The 19,327-nt window shown below is 44.5% G+C and overlaps 2 protein-coding genes across 3 annotated transcripts; one reads left to right on the top strand and one right to left on the bottom strand.

Moving 5' to 3' along the window:
* Nucleotides 1–500: 500 nt before the first annotated feature.
* cd302 (CD302 molecule) lies at nt 501–5,607 on the top strand. Its single transcript, XM_029256726.1, has 6 exons — nt 501–713; nt 2,014–2,139; nt 2,546–2,656; nt 3,623–3,793; nt 3,954–3,977; nt 4,060–5,607. The coding sequence occupies exons 1-6, from the start codon at nt 629–631 to the stop codon at nt 4,260–4,262; spliced, it is 720 nt and encodes a 239-aa protein (XP_029112559.1). The 5' UTR covers nt 501–628; the 3' UTR covers nt 4,263–5,607.
* Nucleotides 3,701–15,934, bottom strand: LOC108927939 (E3 ubiquitin-protein ligase MARCH7-like). 2 transcript variants are annotated; one of them, XM_018741605.2, is made up of 12 exons: nt 15,839–15,934; nt 12,135–12,327; nt 10,481–10,624; nt 9,577–9,751; nt 9,178–9,315; nt 8,011–9,049; nt 7,651–7,820; nt 7,377–7,480; nt 7,008–7,109; nt 6,451–6,499; nt 6,008–6,116; nt 3,701–3,776 (listed from the first exon to the last, which is right to left on the bottom strand). In XM_018741605.2, exons 2-11 carry the CDS (start codon nt 12,315–12,317, stop codon nt 6,025–6,027), a joined length of 2,196 nt encoding a protein of 731 aa, XP_018597121.1. In that variant the 5' UTR covers nt 12,318–12,327; nt 15,839–15,934; the 3' UTR covers nt 3,701–3,776; nt 6,008–6,024. The 2 variants fall into 2 exon arrangements, with proteins under 2 accessions (XP_018597121.1, XP_018597122.1); XM_018741606.2 differs by lacking the exon at nt 6,451–6,499.
* Between the last annotated feature and the right edge of the window lie 3,393 nt (nt 15,935–19,327).

The following is a 19,327-nucleotide window of genomic DNA, read 5'->3' on the forward strand; positions in this document are numbered from 1 at the left end:
CTGTTAATACATTGCTTCCTCAATTAATGTATTCACAAGCTTAATAATACATCTTTTCGTCACATAATGGGGTCAGTCTGTTTTGTAAAATTCCCATTGTGTAATTGATTGCAGCACAAAAAGAAAGTTAATTGAAGTACAAAGTTATTTTTTGCGTGACAGAGTAGATATGACAAACATTTAATATTTGTTCCAAAAATTAATTCTTGCTTAATGTTTTCACTCATGTCTGGACAATTTAAAATGACTAACATGAAAACTGTTCTGTTTAGTCCTTATTGTTGACTGATTTAAGTCATAATGTTAAAACATGCATCTTCTTCAAACTTCTTCGTCTCCATGCCATGGCAACTCCTCTTCTTATTGGCGACCGTTCAAGGCACCAGGTGTGTCTGCGTGTCTCCTCCAAACGCTGCTCTCTTATCGACGCCTTCCCAAACGGAAGTGTGTCTGGCTTCGCGAGGCGGGACCGCGATCCTGTGACTTCACTTCCTGTGCAGTCACGCGGCCGCTCGGGACGTCGTAGCGGGGGGGGAAGAGCTCGGCGTGCGAGGAGGGAAAAAAAAAAAACCCAAACAACAACAAAAAAAGACCCAGTTCGCCTCGAGCTCTTGGTGTGGCTGAGAACATGGAGTCTGCAGGGAGAAGCGGCCTTCGTCTCTTCCTAGAAGTCGCGCTTTTGGCGTTTTGCTGTCGCTGCTGCCTGTCCGGCGGTAAGTAAGTGACCAAAACCAACTTTTCCCGACTTAGTTACTAGTTTTTTTTTTTTTTTTTCCCCTCTCTCCATGAGTCCATCATGTGGCAACGACTGAAACCACCTGAAGTGCGCAATTCAATTGCAATTTCTGCCGAAACCGGTGGAAGAAAAAGAAATGTTCAGTCAGTGACGCTGAGAAAGTGAACTTGATGCGTGGAGACGAGTTGGGTTTTGGGACTAAACACGAAATGCTAGTCGTGTCGTGGCGACGCGCTGTGCGGCTGTGTGTGTTCAGTGTGAGCGAGTCTGTTAGGCTGTGTGTTGTGAAAGACACACACACAGAGAGAGAAACGCACGCGCGGCTGCGGTCATGATCAGGTCGATTTGGGCTGTGTGAGTGACCTTCGGCCCTCCGCTGGGACACGGGGCGGGGGCGGTGAAGGTGATAGCGACGGTGACAGCGGTGCCGAAGACCCACCTTCCGTTCGGAGCCGGAGCGCCCTGCTGCTCTCCGTACAGCTGAGCTGTGTGTGTGCGCGCGCGTGCATTTTTGTGTGTTGCGTACTACTGTTTTTAAATTCGTTTCGCTTGTAAAAATTAGTGTAATACTGTTGCAAAATACTGTTTCTGCCGTTTCAGAATGATTGAGTCACAGCTGGTGCACTAATACGTGTCTTTCTCACTGACATGATGAACCACTGTCGGTGGGGGGGGGTCATGGTGCTCCACACGTCCCCCAGAAGCACGAGCTGCAAGGCTAGACGGGTCGGCAGTCCATCCGCGAGGCGCGCGCACACACACACATTTACATTTTATTCACTGAGCAGATGCTTTTCTCCAGCGTACATCTCAGAGACAGACACACACATTATTACACGCAATTTAGTTAGTGTCACCATTTCACCCGAACTCCATGTCCTTGGACTGCGGGAGGACAGAAGAGCACACAGAGAACACCCGCATTTTTGGGAGAACATGCAAATCGACGCACGCTGAGCCACGACAGCTTGGGTGCTGTGAGGCCCCAGCGCTACCCGCTGTGCCGCCCGCGGTACATTTCGTACAGGGAATTTTCTTCAGCATGATGTGTGTGCAAGTCTAGACTTGACAAATCCATTTGTCATTGAAAGTGTGTATTTTCAAGACGGAGGCATTCTTTTTCCACAGTTATATCGACTAAGTTAAACCTTACAGTTGCTGTTGCAGTTGCTGAAGTCCAGCACACACAGTGATGTGTGTACGTGCGCAAAAGAACGCAGTTACGTGCACATTTGGATCTGTAGTAGCAAAACGCCTGAAATCTGCGTTTTCCACAGAGTGTCCAGCTGACGGCCGTGTGTGGGAAACCTTCGGCAACAGCTGCTACCACTTCGTACATGGAAAAGAAGATGTTGCGAAGACCTACACCATCGAAAAGGCACGAGAGATGTGCCACGGCTACGGTATTGCAATAGCTTCGCTGTCTGAAAGTGATCTTTCCGATTGCAGCGGCTCTAAACCAGCATAATTTAGCTCGCAGGCCCCGAAGTTCACCCATAATATTCGTTACATTTGTTTACATTACTTTGTCATTTATTCTTTTAGCTGAAGCTTTTCTCCAAAGCGACTCACAATGTTAGTCTACCTACAGTCACTTACCCATTTGTACAGCTCGGTAATTTTACTGGAGCGATTTTAGGGCAAGTACCTTGATCAAGGGTACTGTTAACTGGAGGTGAGATTCAAACCTGTGACTTTTGGGTCCAATGGCAGCAGCTCTAATCACTACACTACCAGCTGTCCATATATTATTTATCAGGACTTGCAAAAATAATAAATGATATTAATGTGTTCTGTTATGTTCCACAGGACTTTTATGCATAAACAGTGAAGAAGAGAACAAATTCATAGTGAAGTACTCTTCTCGGGTTTGGAAGGACACTGAAGACATATGGCTTGACATGTATTTTGACCCCGACAGTGAGTGAAATTATTGCTGAAAACTTTCCTCCTTTGTTGCCCCTGAACTGTTTTCCGGACTGTTTATTCAACAAGTTGCTTTTTTAATTCAGCATTGTGAAGCTGCTTCCTTTTCCCTGCTACTGAAATCCTGCCGCCATTGATCCTCTGAATGCTGGCTGTTTATTAGAAAGCGCTTGCAAGTGGGGTTAAATACCGCACACGAAAAGTAACCTACATCCTAGAATAGATGACAGATAATAGATTGTCATAGCACGTCGTATTGTCCTTCAGCCTCAGCATATATCAGAATGGGGGGTTACCTGCGTCGTGCAAAAGCACCTAGGTTCAAATCCTGTTCAGTAAGTGTGGAGTTTGCATGTTCTGTCTGTGTCTGCACCAGGTGCCCCCGTTTCCTCCCACGGTCTGAAGACATTTGTTCGTTTAGCAGACACTTTTCTCCAAAGCGACTTCCAGTGAACACCATGTAGCGTTATCACGTCCACACCTTATTCACCCAAGGTGACGTGTACTGCTACGTAGACAATGAGTCCCTCGTGTACGCACCCGTGAAACAAAATTGTGTTCACTGGAAGTTCTTTTCTGAGAAGTGTTTGCTAAATAAGTAAATGTAAATTATGTAACACTACACATATTGAAATCCTGTAGTGAAAAGTTTTCTTCCAATGTTTTGTGAGAAATTAATTTTCAGAGCAAATATTTCAGTATCACATTTACTCATGAAACTAATCAGTCATCTGTATTGGTAAAAACTAGTGCTGTAACAAACTTAGCAGATGAATGTTGCGTGGTATATTGGAGCAGTAGATGTCATTGTTGCCTGTACAGTACTTATATACTGGTTGCAAAGAAATGAACAGAAGTGAGCCAATTGCATCATGTTGAGGTGAATTTTTATGGAAGTGGTAAAAGATTCCCCAGCTACTTTTTTATGCTGCCACACCTGTTGTGTGCCTGTTCTCTCAGATGACACTCTTGTCTGGCAAGACCAGACACCTGTGGTTTACACCAACTGGGAGGATGTTGACGACTTGACCCCCATGGACACCTGCGCATCCGCTGACTCCAGTTCGGGGAAGTGGGTGCGAGTCAGCTGTGAGGATTCCTACAAACGGGTTGTCTGTGAGACAAAACAAGGTGAGGAATGATGCCATACCATTGTTTTCAAGTGTCATTTTCTTTGTACTTTGCTATTTAGCATAAGATTTAGGCTTATTAATATACTTAGTTGTAGACAGTAAACCATTTATTTTTACTGGCATTTACTTTTTCATCTGAGTTTCATTTCCTCTTTCAGTATCGGAAAATGCAGCCAAAAGGGGTAAGTGATCCCAGCGTCAGTATGGTTACTCATTTTATTGAGTATTTCAGTAAGATGAGTACCTTTTTCCCCCCCCACTAAGGTAACAGTCAGCTGCTCTCTGTATTGGTCATCTTGAGTGTGGTTGTTATTCTGGGCTTCTCTACTGCTGTCTGGTTCCTGAGCCAGAAGCACAGCTTCGCACCCACCCTCTTCACGTCGTTTGAATACCACCCACCATTCCGCTCCCCCAAGTCTGATGAGACAACTCTTGTGGAAGCAGAGGAGACAGAGGCTGTGGCCTAGTAAAGCCTCCCCCCTCCTCCCAGGTGTCTATGGTGGAGCCCGGCAGTGACTTTCATAACACAGGAAGCGCGTTGCTTTGCTTCGCTTCCAGATTGTTTGTAGTTCTACATTTCCTGCCTTTGGAGTATGCAGTGACTGAGGAAGCCTGGTCACTTCTACAAGAAATGAACTGCTTTCCGTTACCCTAACTGAAGGGACCTGTTACCTGTCCTTTTCCTTTTACATTTTTAGCAAACTTTCAGTGGTTCAGTGTTCTGATATTCACGTAAGTGCAGTACATGAGAAAATCTGTAGAGACTGTGACCTTATCTGCTGCTTTGTTACACTGCAGGTATTCTCATTCTTTGGTGACAGTATTACTACTTGTATTTAGTGTGGATCTTTTTGATTATTGCCTTGCATGTTCAATTTTTCATCATTTGCTTTTGTCACTATACTGCTTTAAGTTTCTCTTAACTGCATATGTCTAAAGTAACATGAGCAATCTATAAGTGACAAAATTTTGAAGCTTTGTTTTAAAATGCACCTGAGGTAAAACAAATGTGAAACCAAAACCAAAGATTATAGTATAGGATACCCTCCTCTTTCATACTAGATGTCTGTAACAAGGATACCAAAGAAAGTCACTACCCTCCGATTCCTTTGGTGAGGGAGATGGCATTCCATCAGAGAGCACTACTGTCAGTGCAATAAGGGAAGTAGCATGAGCCTCCAAGTGCATGTACCACTAGGCTATGAAAAACAGCCAGAAGAGTGAAATGAAGCAAAGGTAAGAGGATCTAAGTGTTTAAAAGATAGAGGAAAAACTAAATCCAAAAGTGCTGAGTAGCACAACAACACTAAAGTTTGGTGTGCACTAAACTGCTGTAATATAACCCTTCACCTGCCCCTTGAGTGTACTTTGAGGGACTTTGTAATCACACGTAAGAACACCTATGGAAACATTTTACTGTGTGCTTTATTAGTGAGTGGAACTGTGAAGTTAATGGTGTTTAAATGGAAGTGCAGTCAACAAACAAATACAAATTACATTTACTTCAAGCATGCCCATACAGTCTTACTGGTCATTTTTTAAATTCCATTTTAATTATGGTTTTTGCCAAAACATTGTGAAAGTTGTATGGACAGAAACTTGTCACACTTGAGCAGGGGCTTTGTGTTTGTTTCAATCCATACAACAAATCCAGGGAGGCTTATCCAAAGACTCATTGCTGGTAGCCTTACATCTTTTTGTATTTGTGTGGCTCTTAAAACTTGATAAACATTTTCTACTCATCTAAGCCTTTAATGGAATTATTAAATCAGAAGACCCATACCATATTTTCAATAAAGTCATTTATGTAAATTCTCAAGCTGTCTGAAATTATTTTACAGAATTCAAATTAAATGCATTGCAAGTATAAAAAGTCTTTACGGCACAGACACACCAGGTTTTTGATTAAAGAAAGGGACCTGTGTGCACCACACCTGCTGACTGCAAGGCAGTCAGGTATTCAAGAAAGTGCATGAGAGTACAGTTGTACCTGTACCCACAGCGATTACAGTGACTGGTGGAAGAGCATGAACACTGGTACTGTTACACCAGTCACACACAGCACACAACTAAATGCAGCATGTCACTCGCAACATTAAAAGACTAAATATTTCCTCAGTAATATTGTTCTTGAACCATTAAGGCAAATATTCTCCAGATATTGAGTAGTTTGCATTTATTCTAAAACCACAAGCTGGGTGGTTAATTATACCTCCATTTCAGTTGCCTTTAGTCTTCATCATCATCATCATCCAAATCACAGAAGTCAACAGTTGGCCTGTTTTCCTGTACCACGTCTTCATCAGACTCCCCAAATGAGCCTTAAAAAAAGGAGGGGGACCAGTAAGTCAGTTTTGGACTAATGGTTCAGTCATGGCAAAAAAAATAATTGTAATATTCAATCATTTTTAAACTTGCTGTAAGGCTTTGTCACTTTCAATTTTTTTTTTTTATAAAGTCTCAACATATGGACTTCTACATTTTCTCAAGTTGCAAATTTCATTCCTAAACTATAAATACATATTAACCCCATTTGTTAAGATACACCCAACTGATTTGAATCCCAATACAATTCCATGCAAAGATGTTTAACTGACCAGTTTGCCAACTTTCATATTATAAACACTTCTCATCCAAAGGAAACGCACAACGTACTTTCAAGATCCTCCATGTGCTCATGAAGTGTTCTCGCCAAGTTGAAAAACTGAGCGAGAGAAGTGGGGAGGTTTATACGCAAACCTTCACAAATAAACAGTTTCATTTTTAGCTTCAAGATAATACAGCGACATCAGGAGTTCTTAACCTGACAGTTCTGCTTCCCCAGGAGAGGTGCAGATGCTCCCAAAAAAATTAATGCAGATAATTTAATTAATTGGGGAAGGACAAGGGGTGTAAATATTTGCTGTCAGGTAAGGAACAAGGGTAAAAATGTTAAGGATCCCCACTCTACATTATACAAATGGTTCCTAAACCCTGGTCCTTGAGGGCAGTAGTGTATACTGGTTTGTGCTGAATTTCACCTTTTAGATGCTTTACAGAAATCAGTAGTAGTATAGAATTTTCTCCTTTCTCAGTGTTCAGTTATCAGGATAACTTCTCTTTACAGCCCAGAAAAACCACGGTTGGACACCTTAAGATAAATGTACCAGTCATGTCCTATGGGTTTACTGTATTGTTTAGGACTTGATTTGATATGGAATTGTACTTCTTACCCCAGCATCACTGGAACTTCCAAGCATGTCTGAGAACCTCTGTTCCCACAGGTGCAGCAGGACCACCAGATAGAGGCCACAGCTGATGAACTCGTACTCAGACTGTTTTTTAAAAAGCAGAGCGCTTTAGCCAGACTTGTCTGAAAAAGCCTACCATTCCAATGACCTCAAGAAATTTTCATTACTATGTTGCTTTTCATTACAGTACCCCTTAAAATGAACATTGGTCACTACAATGATTATGTACTTAGCCATTCAACAATTAAGTTAACCCGGTAAGAACACTACTTCTAACCTTAATTAAATATAAGGCTGAAAGTCCTTGTCTAGTCACCCAGTACGCTAATCATTCTTTGTAAATAATCTTACCCTTTCGTGAGTCTTGTACAACTCATTGACATCAAAGCCTTCAATGTCAAGCTCCAGCTTCTCCTTGCACATCTCGCAGGAGGTGACAGCCTCCAGGTTGGAGCCTGGGGGGTGGAGAGAGTAAAAAAAAAATAAATAAATAAATAAATAAATAAATGAATAAGACACCATACACCGAGAGCTCCGCTTCAGCATGTGAGTGCACCAAGCCCACACTGCATTGTACCCAAAGTGAAGATGTCTGTTTGAGGGAGGAGCTAACAGGTCAAATTACCTGAGCTGATTTTGGCATTTAGCCACCTCTTCATGCAGTCCTGGTGCACATACTGAAGGCTGCCTGTGCATCGGCAGGGTGCAATCAAGGGATTGGAGGGAGAGTCAGCTCCCATTTGGCAAATGCGGCACAGGTCTCCCTCCTCTTCATCTGACTGCTCCAGCAACAAGCTAGGGGGGTACAGAAGACATGTGGTGTGCATATTTCCTATTTAACTGACAGCAAACTCTGTCACTGTGCAACTATATATACCTACAGTCCTGTCAATACATAATTAAATAGCATTTGATAAATTAGAATACGAAATTGAGGACAGGGTAATTTCTCCAGGACATATAAATCTTTGTCATTCTTGGTTACCTCTCCTGTATCTTCCTGAGTCTCTCTGGATCTCGAGACGAGGGGGCCTTGTCCTTCAGGTCCTCAGTGGAGGTCCTCCGAGCAGCGATGTTGCTAATGGCGATGACAGTGCGCCCAGGGACACTTCTGTCCAGAGATGTGGGCATGGAAAGGTGCAGCAGCGAACTGGTGATTCCAGAGAGCGAGCTGTCTCTTGCTGCATGAGGTCGTCTTTGGGCAGATATGCCTGTCGCTCCAGCCCCCTGAGATTCTTCCACTTCTTCCTCTCCCTCGGCATATTTTACCCCTGAGAATTCTGTCCTCATCAACGGCAGGTTCTGGTTCTCGTCCGATTCTGAGAGCGCCAAACGTGCCGTCTCATCCCGGCCCTCCCTTCTCCTGCGAGGGATGACAGGAGCACACCGACCCCTAAGGGATGAGCTTAGCCAGGAGTCGGCAGCCCCCGAGGATGGCTGGTTCAGACCAGAACTTGGTACGACTGGTACGGGGGGAAGCCCCTGGCGCCTTCGGTTGAGGAAGGAAAAGCCCTGGGAAGAAGCGGAACCTCTTCTCTCAGACAGACCTGGACTCCCTCGTCCACTTTCACCTATCTCTGAACTCTCAGGAGATCCAAGTGTGGAGTTAGAGCTGGATGTGGAGTCCTGAGCAGATCGTCTGGAGAAAAGTGACACGCTGTTTGCCAGGCGTGACAGGAGAGGCCTGGTGCTGCGGTGGCCCTCAGAGTCGCTGTCCTCAGGGGACTGAGTAAGAGGAGGACGTGGCAGTAAACTAGAGGACCTCTCAGACTGACCACTAGACCAGCCCTGAGAGTGCAAAGGCTGGGTCGGTGGTGTCAAGTTGGGAGCAAATGCAGAAGGCACGTGAGCCCTCGTGGAGGCAGAGCTGAAAATCCTGGAGGTGTTTCTAAGAGGGTTTCGAGAAAGCCAAGACGGCTGGTAATCCGAGGGCACAGGGAGAACATTAGAACCAGTCACCTGGCTGGAGACTTTCTCCTTTGGTCTTGCTCCTTGTGCATAAGTTGAAGCCACATGTTCTGGATCTGAAAAAAAAAAGGAAGTGACTGACTGTTTTCCCCACTTGTGAAAGAAAGCTGCAGTTTCTTATTTCTTGACAAGTGTGTAGACAAACATGCACTGTGAGCTGAGGCCAACAGCCCTGTTCTCTTACCCATCTCTACACCATGACTGCTCCTTCTATAGCTGGAGGCAGTACACTCAGCTCTCTTCTCTAGCTCTTGGCAAGACCACAGGTCCTCAGAAGAGGCGACTGCTCTGGACACAGGGCTCCACGAATTCCATGAAGGACCTAAACAGAAGGCGTTTATTTTTCATCAGTATGTTAAAAAATATATTTAAAAAAAAAAAGTGTTTAAGGGACATTATTCATATTAAAATACCATAGAAAATTCTACCTGTATTTATACGCTAAAATCAAACAATAGCATTTCAGATAAACTCGAGTTGATGACTCATACAAAGCAGCAGTATTTGCCATGATGCAAAATGTTTAACACAGTTAAAGGAAACACTGACCTGGTTGAGCAATGATAAGAGAACCAGTGTATACCTGTGACACCATCAGCCCTGGTGTACGTGCTGCCCACTACAGATGAAGATATGTTGGAACGTGATTGTCTGTTGCCATAGGACAGTTTGGGTCTTTTGGGATCTTTATCTTGTGCTGCAGTGAGAGGTCCAGGGTATGTCCCTAATCGTCGCTCCGAATCCCCCTGGTAATGAAGCTACAACCCAGAACCTTGTTAAAATGGGAAGGAGCGCAGCTCACAGTCACTGCCATCCTTCCACCAGGCACCAGCTCAGATGCAGAACGAAATGCCAGGTAAGGTAAAGAATAGGGTCCTCTGCTACATCACTGACTCTCAAACCTGTTGCTTTTGCATTTCCTGTATTTTTCTTTGTTCAGACTGGTTTTGTAATTGAGCCATTTAAAATAATGAGTGGCTTTAGTTCAACAGGATTTGAATCACACCAATTAGATGACTTGCTGTAATTTGTATTAGTTGCAAAACACCTTCATATCCACAGTGAAACAGATTTTACTTCTCTTTCTACCTCAAAAATGCAAAAGGTGTTTAAAAAGAGTTACAATGAATGATAAAACTATAAAATTTAACCTTAAATATTAATCACTGTGGTCAAATGTTCAATAATATAAAAAAGCTTTATTAGCCTAAAATGCCATCTGCAAGTTTGCCAATATTCACATTAAATACGTTTTCATCGAACAATTCAACAGCATCACAAACACCTCAGATACTCAGTATAATACAGAGTTTAATATATTAAATTAACAGCTCAGGGAAGTCCATTTACAGAATAGCTGACACAAATGGCAACGTACACAGGGCTACAAGTATCAAGATTCAGAACATTTTTCTACACAAAAAGCAAAAATATGGTGTAAAAAGAGCAGGTTTAAAACCGAGAAGCCAAACTTATTTCATAATTACCTGTTTGCTTCTGCTTGCAGTGGCGGATTCGCCCCATGAACGATCACGAGACGAGACGCCGAAGGAGGCGGATGAGGACCCATAGAGAGGATAGCGTCCCTCATTGGCACTGCCATCACTGGAGGGGTTGTGCAATCTTGGGCTCTGTAACATGGAAGGAACATCAAGCTGACAACTTCCTTACAATGGTATCGGTAAAATATTATAATTATTATTATTATTATTATTATTACTACTACTACTACTACTACTGTCTGCAAAAGGCACAGTTTTCTCACAAATCTCTGATTTGTCAGTCCAATTACATTTTCTACAGCAAATACAAGCAAAGAACATCATCAAATGTTTTCCTCTCCTGTGGAGGGGGTAAAAACAAACCAAGCTTACTCTGACCCCAGGAAAATATAACTGATGAAACCGAAACAAGCGATCTGAAAACAAACCGAGGAGACTGAAGAACCGGAGGTTTGGCAACAAGCAGCCAAACCGTGAACAGTTGCAACAGTTTGAATCAAACTTAACTTGTGTTATAACATTCCATGGGCCACGCTGGATCAGTCAAGCGATTCAGGTATTTTATCATATTTTCACCATTTTAGGCTACAACAGAAGAAATGTGGTGGGGGCATCACCAGCCAGTATCAAGGTTAACGAAAGCAAGATTACTGCTTTTCTTACAGTGCTCAGAAAATGCAAAGCAGCTTTCTGGCAAGTAGTAATGGAAAGAGCAGCTACCAAGCAACCAGAACACAAATGACACAGAGACGCACTCTGACAGCTGCCCTGGTCACAGTCACATAACTTCTCACTGTCGTTCACCACCACAGCAGTTCTTGGCTCTTCGGAAGAGCCACAGCTCCAGTTTCAGAAACCACCTTTATTTAACAAAGATCTGTTTGAAGAGGCAACATCAGAAATCCAAACTAGCACAGAGCTTCGCTAAAACAGTAAGTAGGGATGAGACATTTGAAAAAAGAAAATTACTACCATTGTGAGTGTACACAGGGCCAAGGATGGGTACATGACATGAACGTACTGAAAACTACAGCTACATGTTACTGCAACTTAACCTCAGTGAGTGTCTTCAAAAACAATTACCTGGAGTCACAAACCAAAATGAGCTAATAAAAAAAGTACATCTACTACAGCAATGGTAACATCAGTGTGTCCATATGGACTGCTGCTGCAAAATAAGCAAACTTGCTGTGCAGCAGACACAAAAAGTTGCCCATTTTTACACACAAGTGAAAGAACTGCAGCCACAAACCACCCGGATCGGTGTCTTTAATACATCGATCTTAAAACTTCACCCAGTTATAAAAGATGGTTTTTTTTAATAAAAAAAAAAAAAAAAAAAAATTACAGTGTTTACATGTATACGGATACAACTACACTACCGAACTCAACCAAATGTTTAATGTTTTGCATCTTCCTATAGTGGTGTCATTAAATAATTTTTGTAAGTTTAGTACTGGTTTAATATTCTTAGATAAGGTAAAGTTTTCATCAACATATAAGAGATTAACTGATTCATTCGAAAGCCCAAAATAGTTCCTGGACACATCACTCCTTTCAATTTAATACAACATGAAATATAATGCAGAACGCATAGCCAGTGTGAGGAGGTAAAGAACTAAATGCAAGAAAATCATACCTCAGGGAGTGAATCCAATTTGAACGATGGTCCCCTGGCATAGCGGTCACAGCCCAGCATCCTACTCCTGCCATATAGATGTCTTGAGCCCAAGGGCAAGGAAGAGGAAATAGATGAGGAGGATTGCAAAGAAGTGGTCCTGGGTGGTGTCGTCAAAGACAACCAGCTTGGCTTGGACTCCATTTTCTTGGTACTGAGAGGAGGAGGAGAAAATGTGTCACGAGAGAAAGCAACACTGATGACAGTGGACCTGAAGGTTATTTTACGAAATTCCAGACAAAAGACATCTAAGGCACAATTTATGTAGATTACTCTAGAATAACTTCAATTTTGTACATAGGTTATAAACATCCTTGTTTTAGAACTGAGACAATTCAGTTGTGCTACCTGAAATCTACCAGCAGTACTCTATTAGACCCTTACAGTTTGCATACAAACAGGTGAGCGGATTATGCGGTAAACAAGAGTTTGCATGTTGTCCTGCAACACCTTGAATGTCCTAGATTGGATGCCAGGATCCCATTCGTGAGCTTCAGCCCTGTATTCAATACCATCCTCCCGAGCGTGCTTCACGAGAAGCTGCTCCAGCTAAACATCCGATTCCATCAGTTGCTGGATCACCAACATCCACACAGATGGGAAATGGTACATGCAGCTTGGGGAACACGTCAGACCCCCGTACCATCATCAATGGAGCACCCCAACGCTGTCCTCCCCCCCCCCATTTAGTGTCAGCTAAAAGAACTGAGAGAAATGTCATAAAATAGCAGACCTTTTGCACCTAGGCTATGAAATATTCCAGAAACTTGTCAGGAAGACATCCCAGGACTAAAGTGCAAGACATCACACTACAGCAACAGCTTTGTCCCATGTGCAGTAATAAGGAAGCTGGCTACTCCTTCCTTGTGCTGTGCCTGCATATTTGTGCAATATATCAATATTGTGACATGCTGTTTGTTATATGTATATAATGTGATGTACTATATAATCGAACTATATATCCAAAGTCTCCATAAACAATCAGTGGTGGCTGAATATTTTGCTTTGTAGTGTCACAATGTTAAATTAAAGCAGATTTAAATGGAACTTTTATACTCCTGTACAATTAATTCTCTATAATGTTAAAATGAAATATTCAGATGTCGAATTATGTTTTTAAAAACCTAAAAAAAAACTGCTGAGTATTCACCCCCCTCTGTTTCAAGAGTCTACGGTGTGATATCTTAGATCACACTAAATATGTTAACAAGGTATACCTGTGGTCAACTGCTTGACTGCACAATAAATATCACTGACTGAGACCTCATTACTAAAGCAGCAGATCAAATCAGTTCTGCTGTCATGAAGACCAAAAGATGACATTTTTAGCAGGAAAAAAAGATGTTTTAAAAAAAAAAAAAAAAAAAAAAAAAAAAAAAAAAGTAAAGCTTTGAACCTTCTACTGTGAAGTCCATTGTTACGTTTACATTTATTCATTAAGCAGATGCTTTTCTCCAAAGCAACGTACATACAAAAAGAAAAACATTTACACAAACCAGACACTATAAAAACCAGGCCATGCTACCAAATTAAGGGACTGAACACAAGAAGGGGAAATTGTCAGAGGTGACCAAGAGACCAGTTACAGTCAGTCGCACGTGTGTTACTTCCGAAGGACATGGGCAACTTTTTAATAAATATTTAACAAGAGTACTTTATTTACAATAAACAGTATTCTGTGTGTGTGTATATGATATTTAATTACATTTATAAAAAAATGGATTCTTTAGTTTTTATGCATTTATGTAGAATTGTTGCTCGCATTGCGAAGCATTGTAAAAACAATTATATTCCCCAGCTCTGTTGTTGATGTCTGGACAGTTTCTCAAATCAGCTCTGCAACTTTGTCAGTTTCCTAGTAGATAGGAGACATGGCGGAAGGAGAGCTTACAAATGCACCCAGCTGCTTGAAAACAGCTATCTGGACACATTTGGATTTTTAGGAAAGAAAAATGTCAATGGATTAAAATTTGAAAAAGCAACAGGAACGAAACATGGAGAAAACTGAAGAGCGTGAACATTTTCTGAAGCCACTTTGTATGAGAACACAAACTCCTTCAGAGAATGTTCAGTCTGTTGATTTTGATCTCTATTCTTTTCCTGCACCTTCTTGTTTCTGTTGCTTCCAAATAAGTTGCTTTCAGCACTAAATGAAACGATAGCAAAAGAAACGTACTGGCTTGGAAAAATGAGTCTTTGCAAACTCCAGTCTGGGTTATGTAGATGAAAGTATACATTCCTTTGGGTTCATGCCATAAACTTATGTTTGTAAAGTACATTTCTCATAGTTCACCGTTACTTGGACATTTTCAGTCCTGCACCCTCTTTCAGTTCACTCGCTTGCACAGATTTCGGCCACTGGTCTTTTGTCTCGACTACAGTCGAGAACACAGGGAAAGCTAATTTTGTGGGGCTAATCAGTTGGGAAAACTAGTTGTTCTACTCAACCAAGTTTCAAAGAAATATGTCACTTTTAAATGTTTAACAGCATCTGATCCCACCTAGGTCAAGGGCGGCTGCCTTTGGTTCCGAAGGTTGTCGGATCAATCCCCGCGAGCAAGGGGCTTGCCCTGCAATTGCTCCAGTACCTTCACCCAGCTGTGTGCCTGGGTACCTAGTTGTGGGCTTCCAATGGACTAGTGTCCTGTCCAGGGTGTCCCCTCCCACCCAATGTCTCGCCGCGACCCCACTCGGGACAATGGGTGTTGGAATCGGTTGTTTGCCTTGAATGAGCCCGTATAAACTCAACTAAATTCAATACATTTTAAAGCATGAAATATTGCTCTGGAGTTACTCTACCTGCATTTGTCCCAATGTGTTTGGGACTGCGGGCAGCACAGTGGTTGGAGCTGCTCAGTGGAAAGGGGAAAAGGACCCTGGTTTGAGCCCCTTGGTACCCACCCTAATTAATACTAATACAATTTAAAAAATACACGGCTGTGTATAAATCAAGGGCGAACCACTGTAACTAGTTTAGTGCAAACCGCCCGAGCTATAACGATTACATTTACTGTATTAATAATAAGAGATGCTGAGGATGCGTCCGCGCTCGCACGTCCTCCATTAGAGCGCAGAGCGCGCGGCGAGCCGTTCAAATGGCTGACAGACACGGCGCAACGACGTCGCTGTCCGGCTCCCACCGGCAGTCGCGCGCACGAGCGGCTCGAGCGTCATGGGGAAACTTCCGGTGAAAACGCCTCGTCTCGCACTCAAGGGCGACAGGTGACACATTTGAAACTCTGTAGCTAAGGTAGCTCTCGGAGACTGAGCGGAACAGGCGCTGTACTAAACTGGTCCCCGATCACGACCTGCTGGCTGCTAGCGAGAGAGATGCGCAGCACCGTCTAACGACGTGCCTCAACGCTAACGCAAAAGCTGCAGCACTGACTGGCCGGAGTACAAACGTCAAATGCAATTCTAGTTTTGTAACAAATTGAAGTCAATGTGTAATGACTAGCAAGAGTACCCAGAACCTGGTCAAGAAGTTCAAGAGAGCAAAACGCTAAACCCTTCCTTCCGGATACCTCGCTACCAACCAAGACAAGTTAGCTAAGCTAACTAGCACATTTTACTTAACGTACCAAGGAGGCGTTTAGTTTAGTGCTTCTGCTATTTCGTTCTAATCTGTTTTGTTATAATGGTGCATGAAAACTACAGACTCTCACCTCCGACTCGCTCAGTTTCACTTCTCTTGACATGAACGCCAATAATGGCGTCGGCCTGTTGACATAGGCGCCGTCACGTGACGCGTAGCGCCCTCAGACAGCACACGCTCCGCCCACTAGAAGTGATTGCCAGACAGCTCAACCAATCATTGGAGAGTACCCTTGCCGTTGACGATTTCAAAAGGCTTACGTCACTTTTCAATAGCGTCGGGACCCCATAAAAATCTGTGACCGTAATACAGTAACGTAGGAAACACTATAGAATAGATTACCGCATAAAAAAGTAATAAAACAGAATTATTTTCCACACCGGTGTCATAACCTTTTGAAAGAGTCCGTAAAGTAATGATTATTCAGATATGACTGACGATACACAATGCTATAGTAGTAGTCACGGAAAACTCTGGCAAAAATAAATTAATATTATAAACAAAGGTTGGAGACACTTTTTTTCTTCACTGCAATTTCACGCGAGGAAGTGCATACGTCTGGTTTCCATTTGACTGGAGAAATGTCATTCCAAAGCACCGTCTTATTGTCTTGTCTAGTCTCATTTATACAACACACGTTTAATGGCTAGAATTGTTTCCAAGACGTTATACAGACCACTTTTCACTAATTTGTCATCTGTCCATGTCACTACTCTGAAGACGATTAGAAGGTAGTTTATAAAAACCTTAACGTGGAGAATTTAAAGAAGACAAAGCGCAAAAACGGATGCAGCATATATGCAGGTATTTGTGATTTACTTAACGGATGTTTAAAATTATTACAGTGGTCGACTCCGCTCTTTAAAGCGATCATGCGATCTCCTGCGCTTGGCTTGAAAACAGAAGCGCTCCTGTTCCGGGTAACTGCATCTTCTGGCCGCTAGGGGGTTCCGAGCTCGTTTTCGCGCACTCGCACGCACGCACGCACGCACGACGCACGCAGGACGCGCACAGACGGTAGCTCCTCCAAGAACACATTGGCGGCGTGTTTGTGCTACATGTTGTTTGTTTTGTCGTACAGCAAGATAATTAAGACCATTGTAAACACGACTAATTAGACATTAATTAGAATAATAAATATGAAAGGAAGCAGAGACTTTTTAACATAAAAAATGTATTCCAAATAAACGTTCCCTAAAGTATTAGTCTAGACTTTTATGAAAATTATTACCTTCATTTGGTATCGTGAGCAAATTGAATAGTACGTATTACGATGTCATACTGATCTTTATTCCACATATTTATTTTACTTCATTCACAATAAAATTAAAGGATAATCTCCGTTTCATTTTTTCATTTGAACATATTAAGGATTTTCTACTCCTCCGTGAACCGCCACCTTATCGTGGTGGAGGGGTTTGAGTGCCTGAATGAGTCCAGGAGCTATGTTGTCTGGGGCTACATGCCCCTGGTAGGGTCTCCCATGGCAGACAGGTCCTGGATGACAGACGAGACAAAGCGCGGTTCAAAAACCCCTTATGACAAAAAAATCAAGGCGTCCGTTTACCCCGCCCGGTATGGGGTCACCGGGGCCCCACCCTGGAGCCAGGCCTGGGGGGGGGGCTCGCATGCGAGCGCCTGGTGGCCAGGTCTATGCCCACGGGGCCTGGCCGGGCTCAGCCCGAAGCCACAACGTGGAGCCGCTCTTCGGTGGGCTCACCACCTGCCGGAGAAACCATAAGGGGCCGGTGCGTTGTGATTTGGGCGGTGGTCGGGGCCGAGTGCCCGGCCGACCCGAACCTCGGGCGCCAACTCTGGTTTTTGGGACTTGGAATGTCACCTCACTGGCGGGGAAGGAGCCTGAGCTGGTGCGGGAAGTTGAGAGATACCGTCTAGATATAGTCGGGCTCACTTCCACTCACAGCTTGGGTTCTGGAACCACTCTACTCGATCGAGGGTGGACTCTCCACTATTCTGGCGTTGCCCAAGGTGAGAGGCGGCGGGCTGGTGTGGGCTTATTAATAGCCCCCCAGTTCAGCCGCCATGTGTTGGAGTCTACCCCGGTGAATGAGAGGGTCATCTCCCTACGCCTTCGGGTCAGGGAACGGTCTCTCACTGTCGTTTGTGCTTATGCGCCTAGCGGCAGTGTAGAGTACCCGGCCTTTTTAGAGTCCCTGGGGGGCGTGCTGGAAAGCGCTCCCACTGGGGACTCTGTCGTTCTACTGGGGGACTTTAACGCCCACGTGGGCAGCGACAGTGATACCTGGAGGGGCGTGATTGGGAGGAACGGCCTCCCTGATCTGAACCCGAGCGGTGAGTTGTTATTGGATTTCTGTGCTAGTCGCGGTTTATCCATAACGAACACCATGTTCATGCATAAGGGTGTCCACCAGTGCACTTGGCACCAGGACACCCTAGGTCGGAGGTCGATGATCGACTTTGTAGTCGTTTCTTCTGACCTTCGGCCATATGTCTTGGACACTCGGGTGAAGAGAGGGGCTGAGCTGTCAACTGATCACCACCTGGTGGTGAGTTGGATTCGATGGCAGGGGAAAAAGCTGGACAGACCTGGCAGGCCCAAACGCATAGTGAGGGTCTGTTGGGAACGTTTGGCGGAGGCCCCTGTCAGAGAGGTCTTCAACTCCCACCTCCGACAGAGCTTCAACCAGGTCCCGAGGGAGGTGGGGGACATCGAGTCTGAATGGACTATGTTCCGCGCCTCCATTGTCGGGGCGGCGGTTCGGAGCTGCGGCCATAAGGTCTCCGGCGCCTGTCGCGGCGGCAATCCCCGAACACGGTGGTGGACACCGGAAGTAAGGGATGCCGTCAAGCTGAAGAAGGAGTTCTATCGGGCCTGGCTGGCTCATGGGACTCCTGAAGCAGCTGACGGGTACCGACGGGCCAAACGGAGCGCGGCTCTGGCAGTCGCCGCGGCAAAAACTCGGGCTTGGGAGGAGTTCGGTGAGGCCATGGAGGAAGACTTTCGGTCGGCCTCAAGGAGATTCTGGCAAACCGTCCGGCGACTCAGAGGGGGGAAGCGGTGTTCCACGAACACTGTTTACAGTGGAAGTGGTGCGCTGCTGACCTCAGCTGAGGATGTTCTCGGGCGGTGGAAGGAGTACTTTGAGGATCTCCTCAATCCCTCCGACACGCCTTCCGTAGAGGAAGCTGAGGCTGGGGACTCGGAGGGGGACTTGTCCATTACCCTGGCTGAAGTTGCTGAGGTAGTCAAAAAACTCCTCGGTGGCAAGGCTCCGGGGGTGGATGAGATCCGCCCCGAGTTTCTCAAGTCTCTGGATGTTGTGGGGCTGTCTTGGCTGACACGCCTCTGCAGCATCGCGTGGAGTTCGGGAACGGTGCCTCTGGACTGGCAGACCGGGGTGGTGGTCCCTCTTTTTAAGAAGGGGGACCGGAGATTGTGTTCCAACTACAGGGGGATCACACTCCTTAGCCTCCCTGGGAAAGTCTATGCCAGGGTACTGGAGAGGAGAATCCGACCGATAGTCGAACCTCGGATTCAGGAGGAGCAATGCGGTTTTCGCCCTGGCCGTGGAACACT

Source organism: Scleropages formosus, chromosome 12 (genome assembly GCF_900964775.1).
Source record: "Scleropages formosus chromosome 12, fSclFor1.1, whole genome shotgun sequence".
Taxonomy (NCBI): Eukaryota; Metazoa; Chordata; class Actinopteri; order Osteoglossiformes; family Osteoglossidae; genus Scleropages; species Scleropages formosus.

What these genes read in the sequence shown, in the direction of transcription:
- cd302 (XM_029256726.1), top strand. Translation starts at nt 629, where the DNA reads ATGGAGTCTGCAGGGAGAAGCGGCCTTCGTCTCTTCCTAGAAGTCGCG. An exon ending in CATGTATTTTGACCCCGACA is followed by an intron (nt 2,657 to 3,622) that starts GTGAGTGAAATT and finishes CTGTTCTCTCAG; the next exon opens with ATGACACTCTTGTCTGGCAA. An exon ending in TGTCTGTGAGACAAAACAAG is followed by an intron (nt 3,794 to 3,953) that starts GTGAGGAATGAT and finishes TTCCTCTTTCAG; the next exon opens with TATCGGAAAATGCAGCCAAA.
- LOC108927939 (XM_018741605.2), bottom strand. Translation starts at nt 12,317, where the DNA reads ATGGAGTCCAAGCCAAGCTGGTTGTCTTTGACGACACCACCCAGGACC. An exon ending in CTCAGGAAGATACAGGAGAG is followed by an intron (nt 7,821 to 8,010) that starts GTAACCAAGAAT and finishes GTACCCCCCTAG; the next exon opens with CTTGTTGCTGGAGCAGTCAG. An exon ending in AAATGCCAAAATCAGCTCAG is followed by an intron (nt 7,481 to 7,650) that starts GTAATTTGACCT and finishes TCCACCCCCCAG; the next exon opens with GCTCCAACCTGGAGGCTGTC.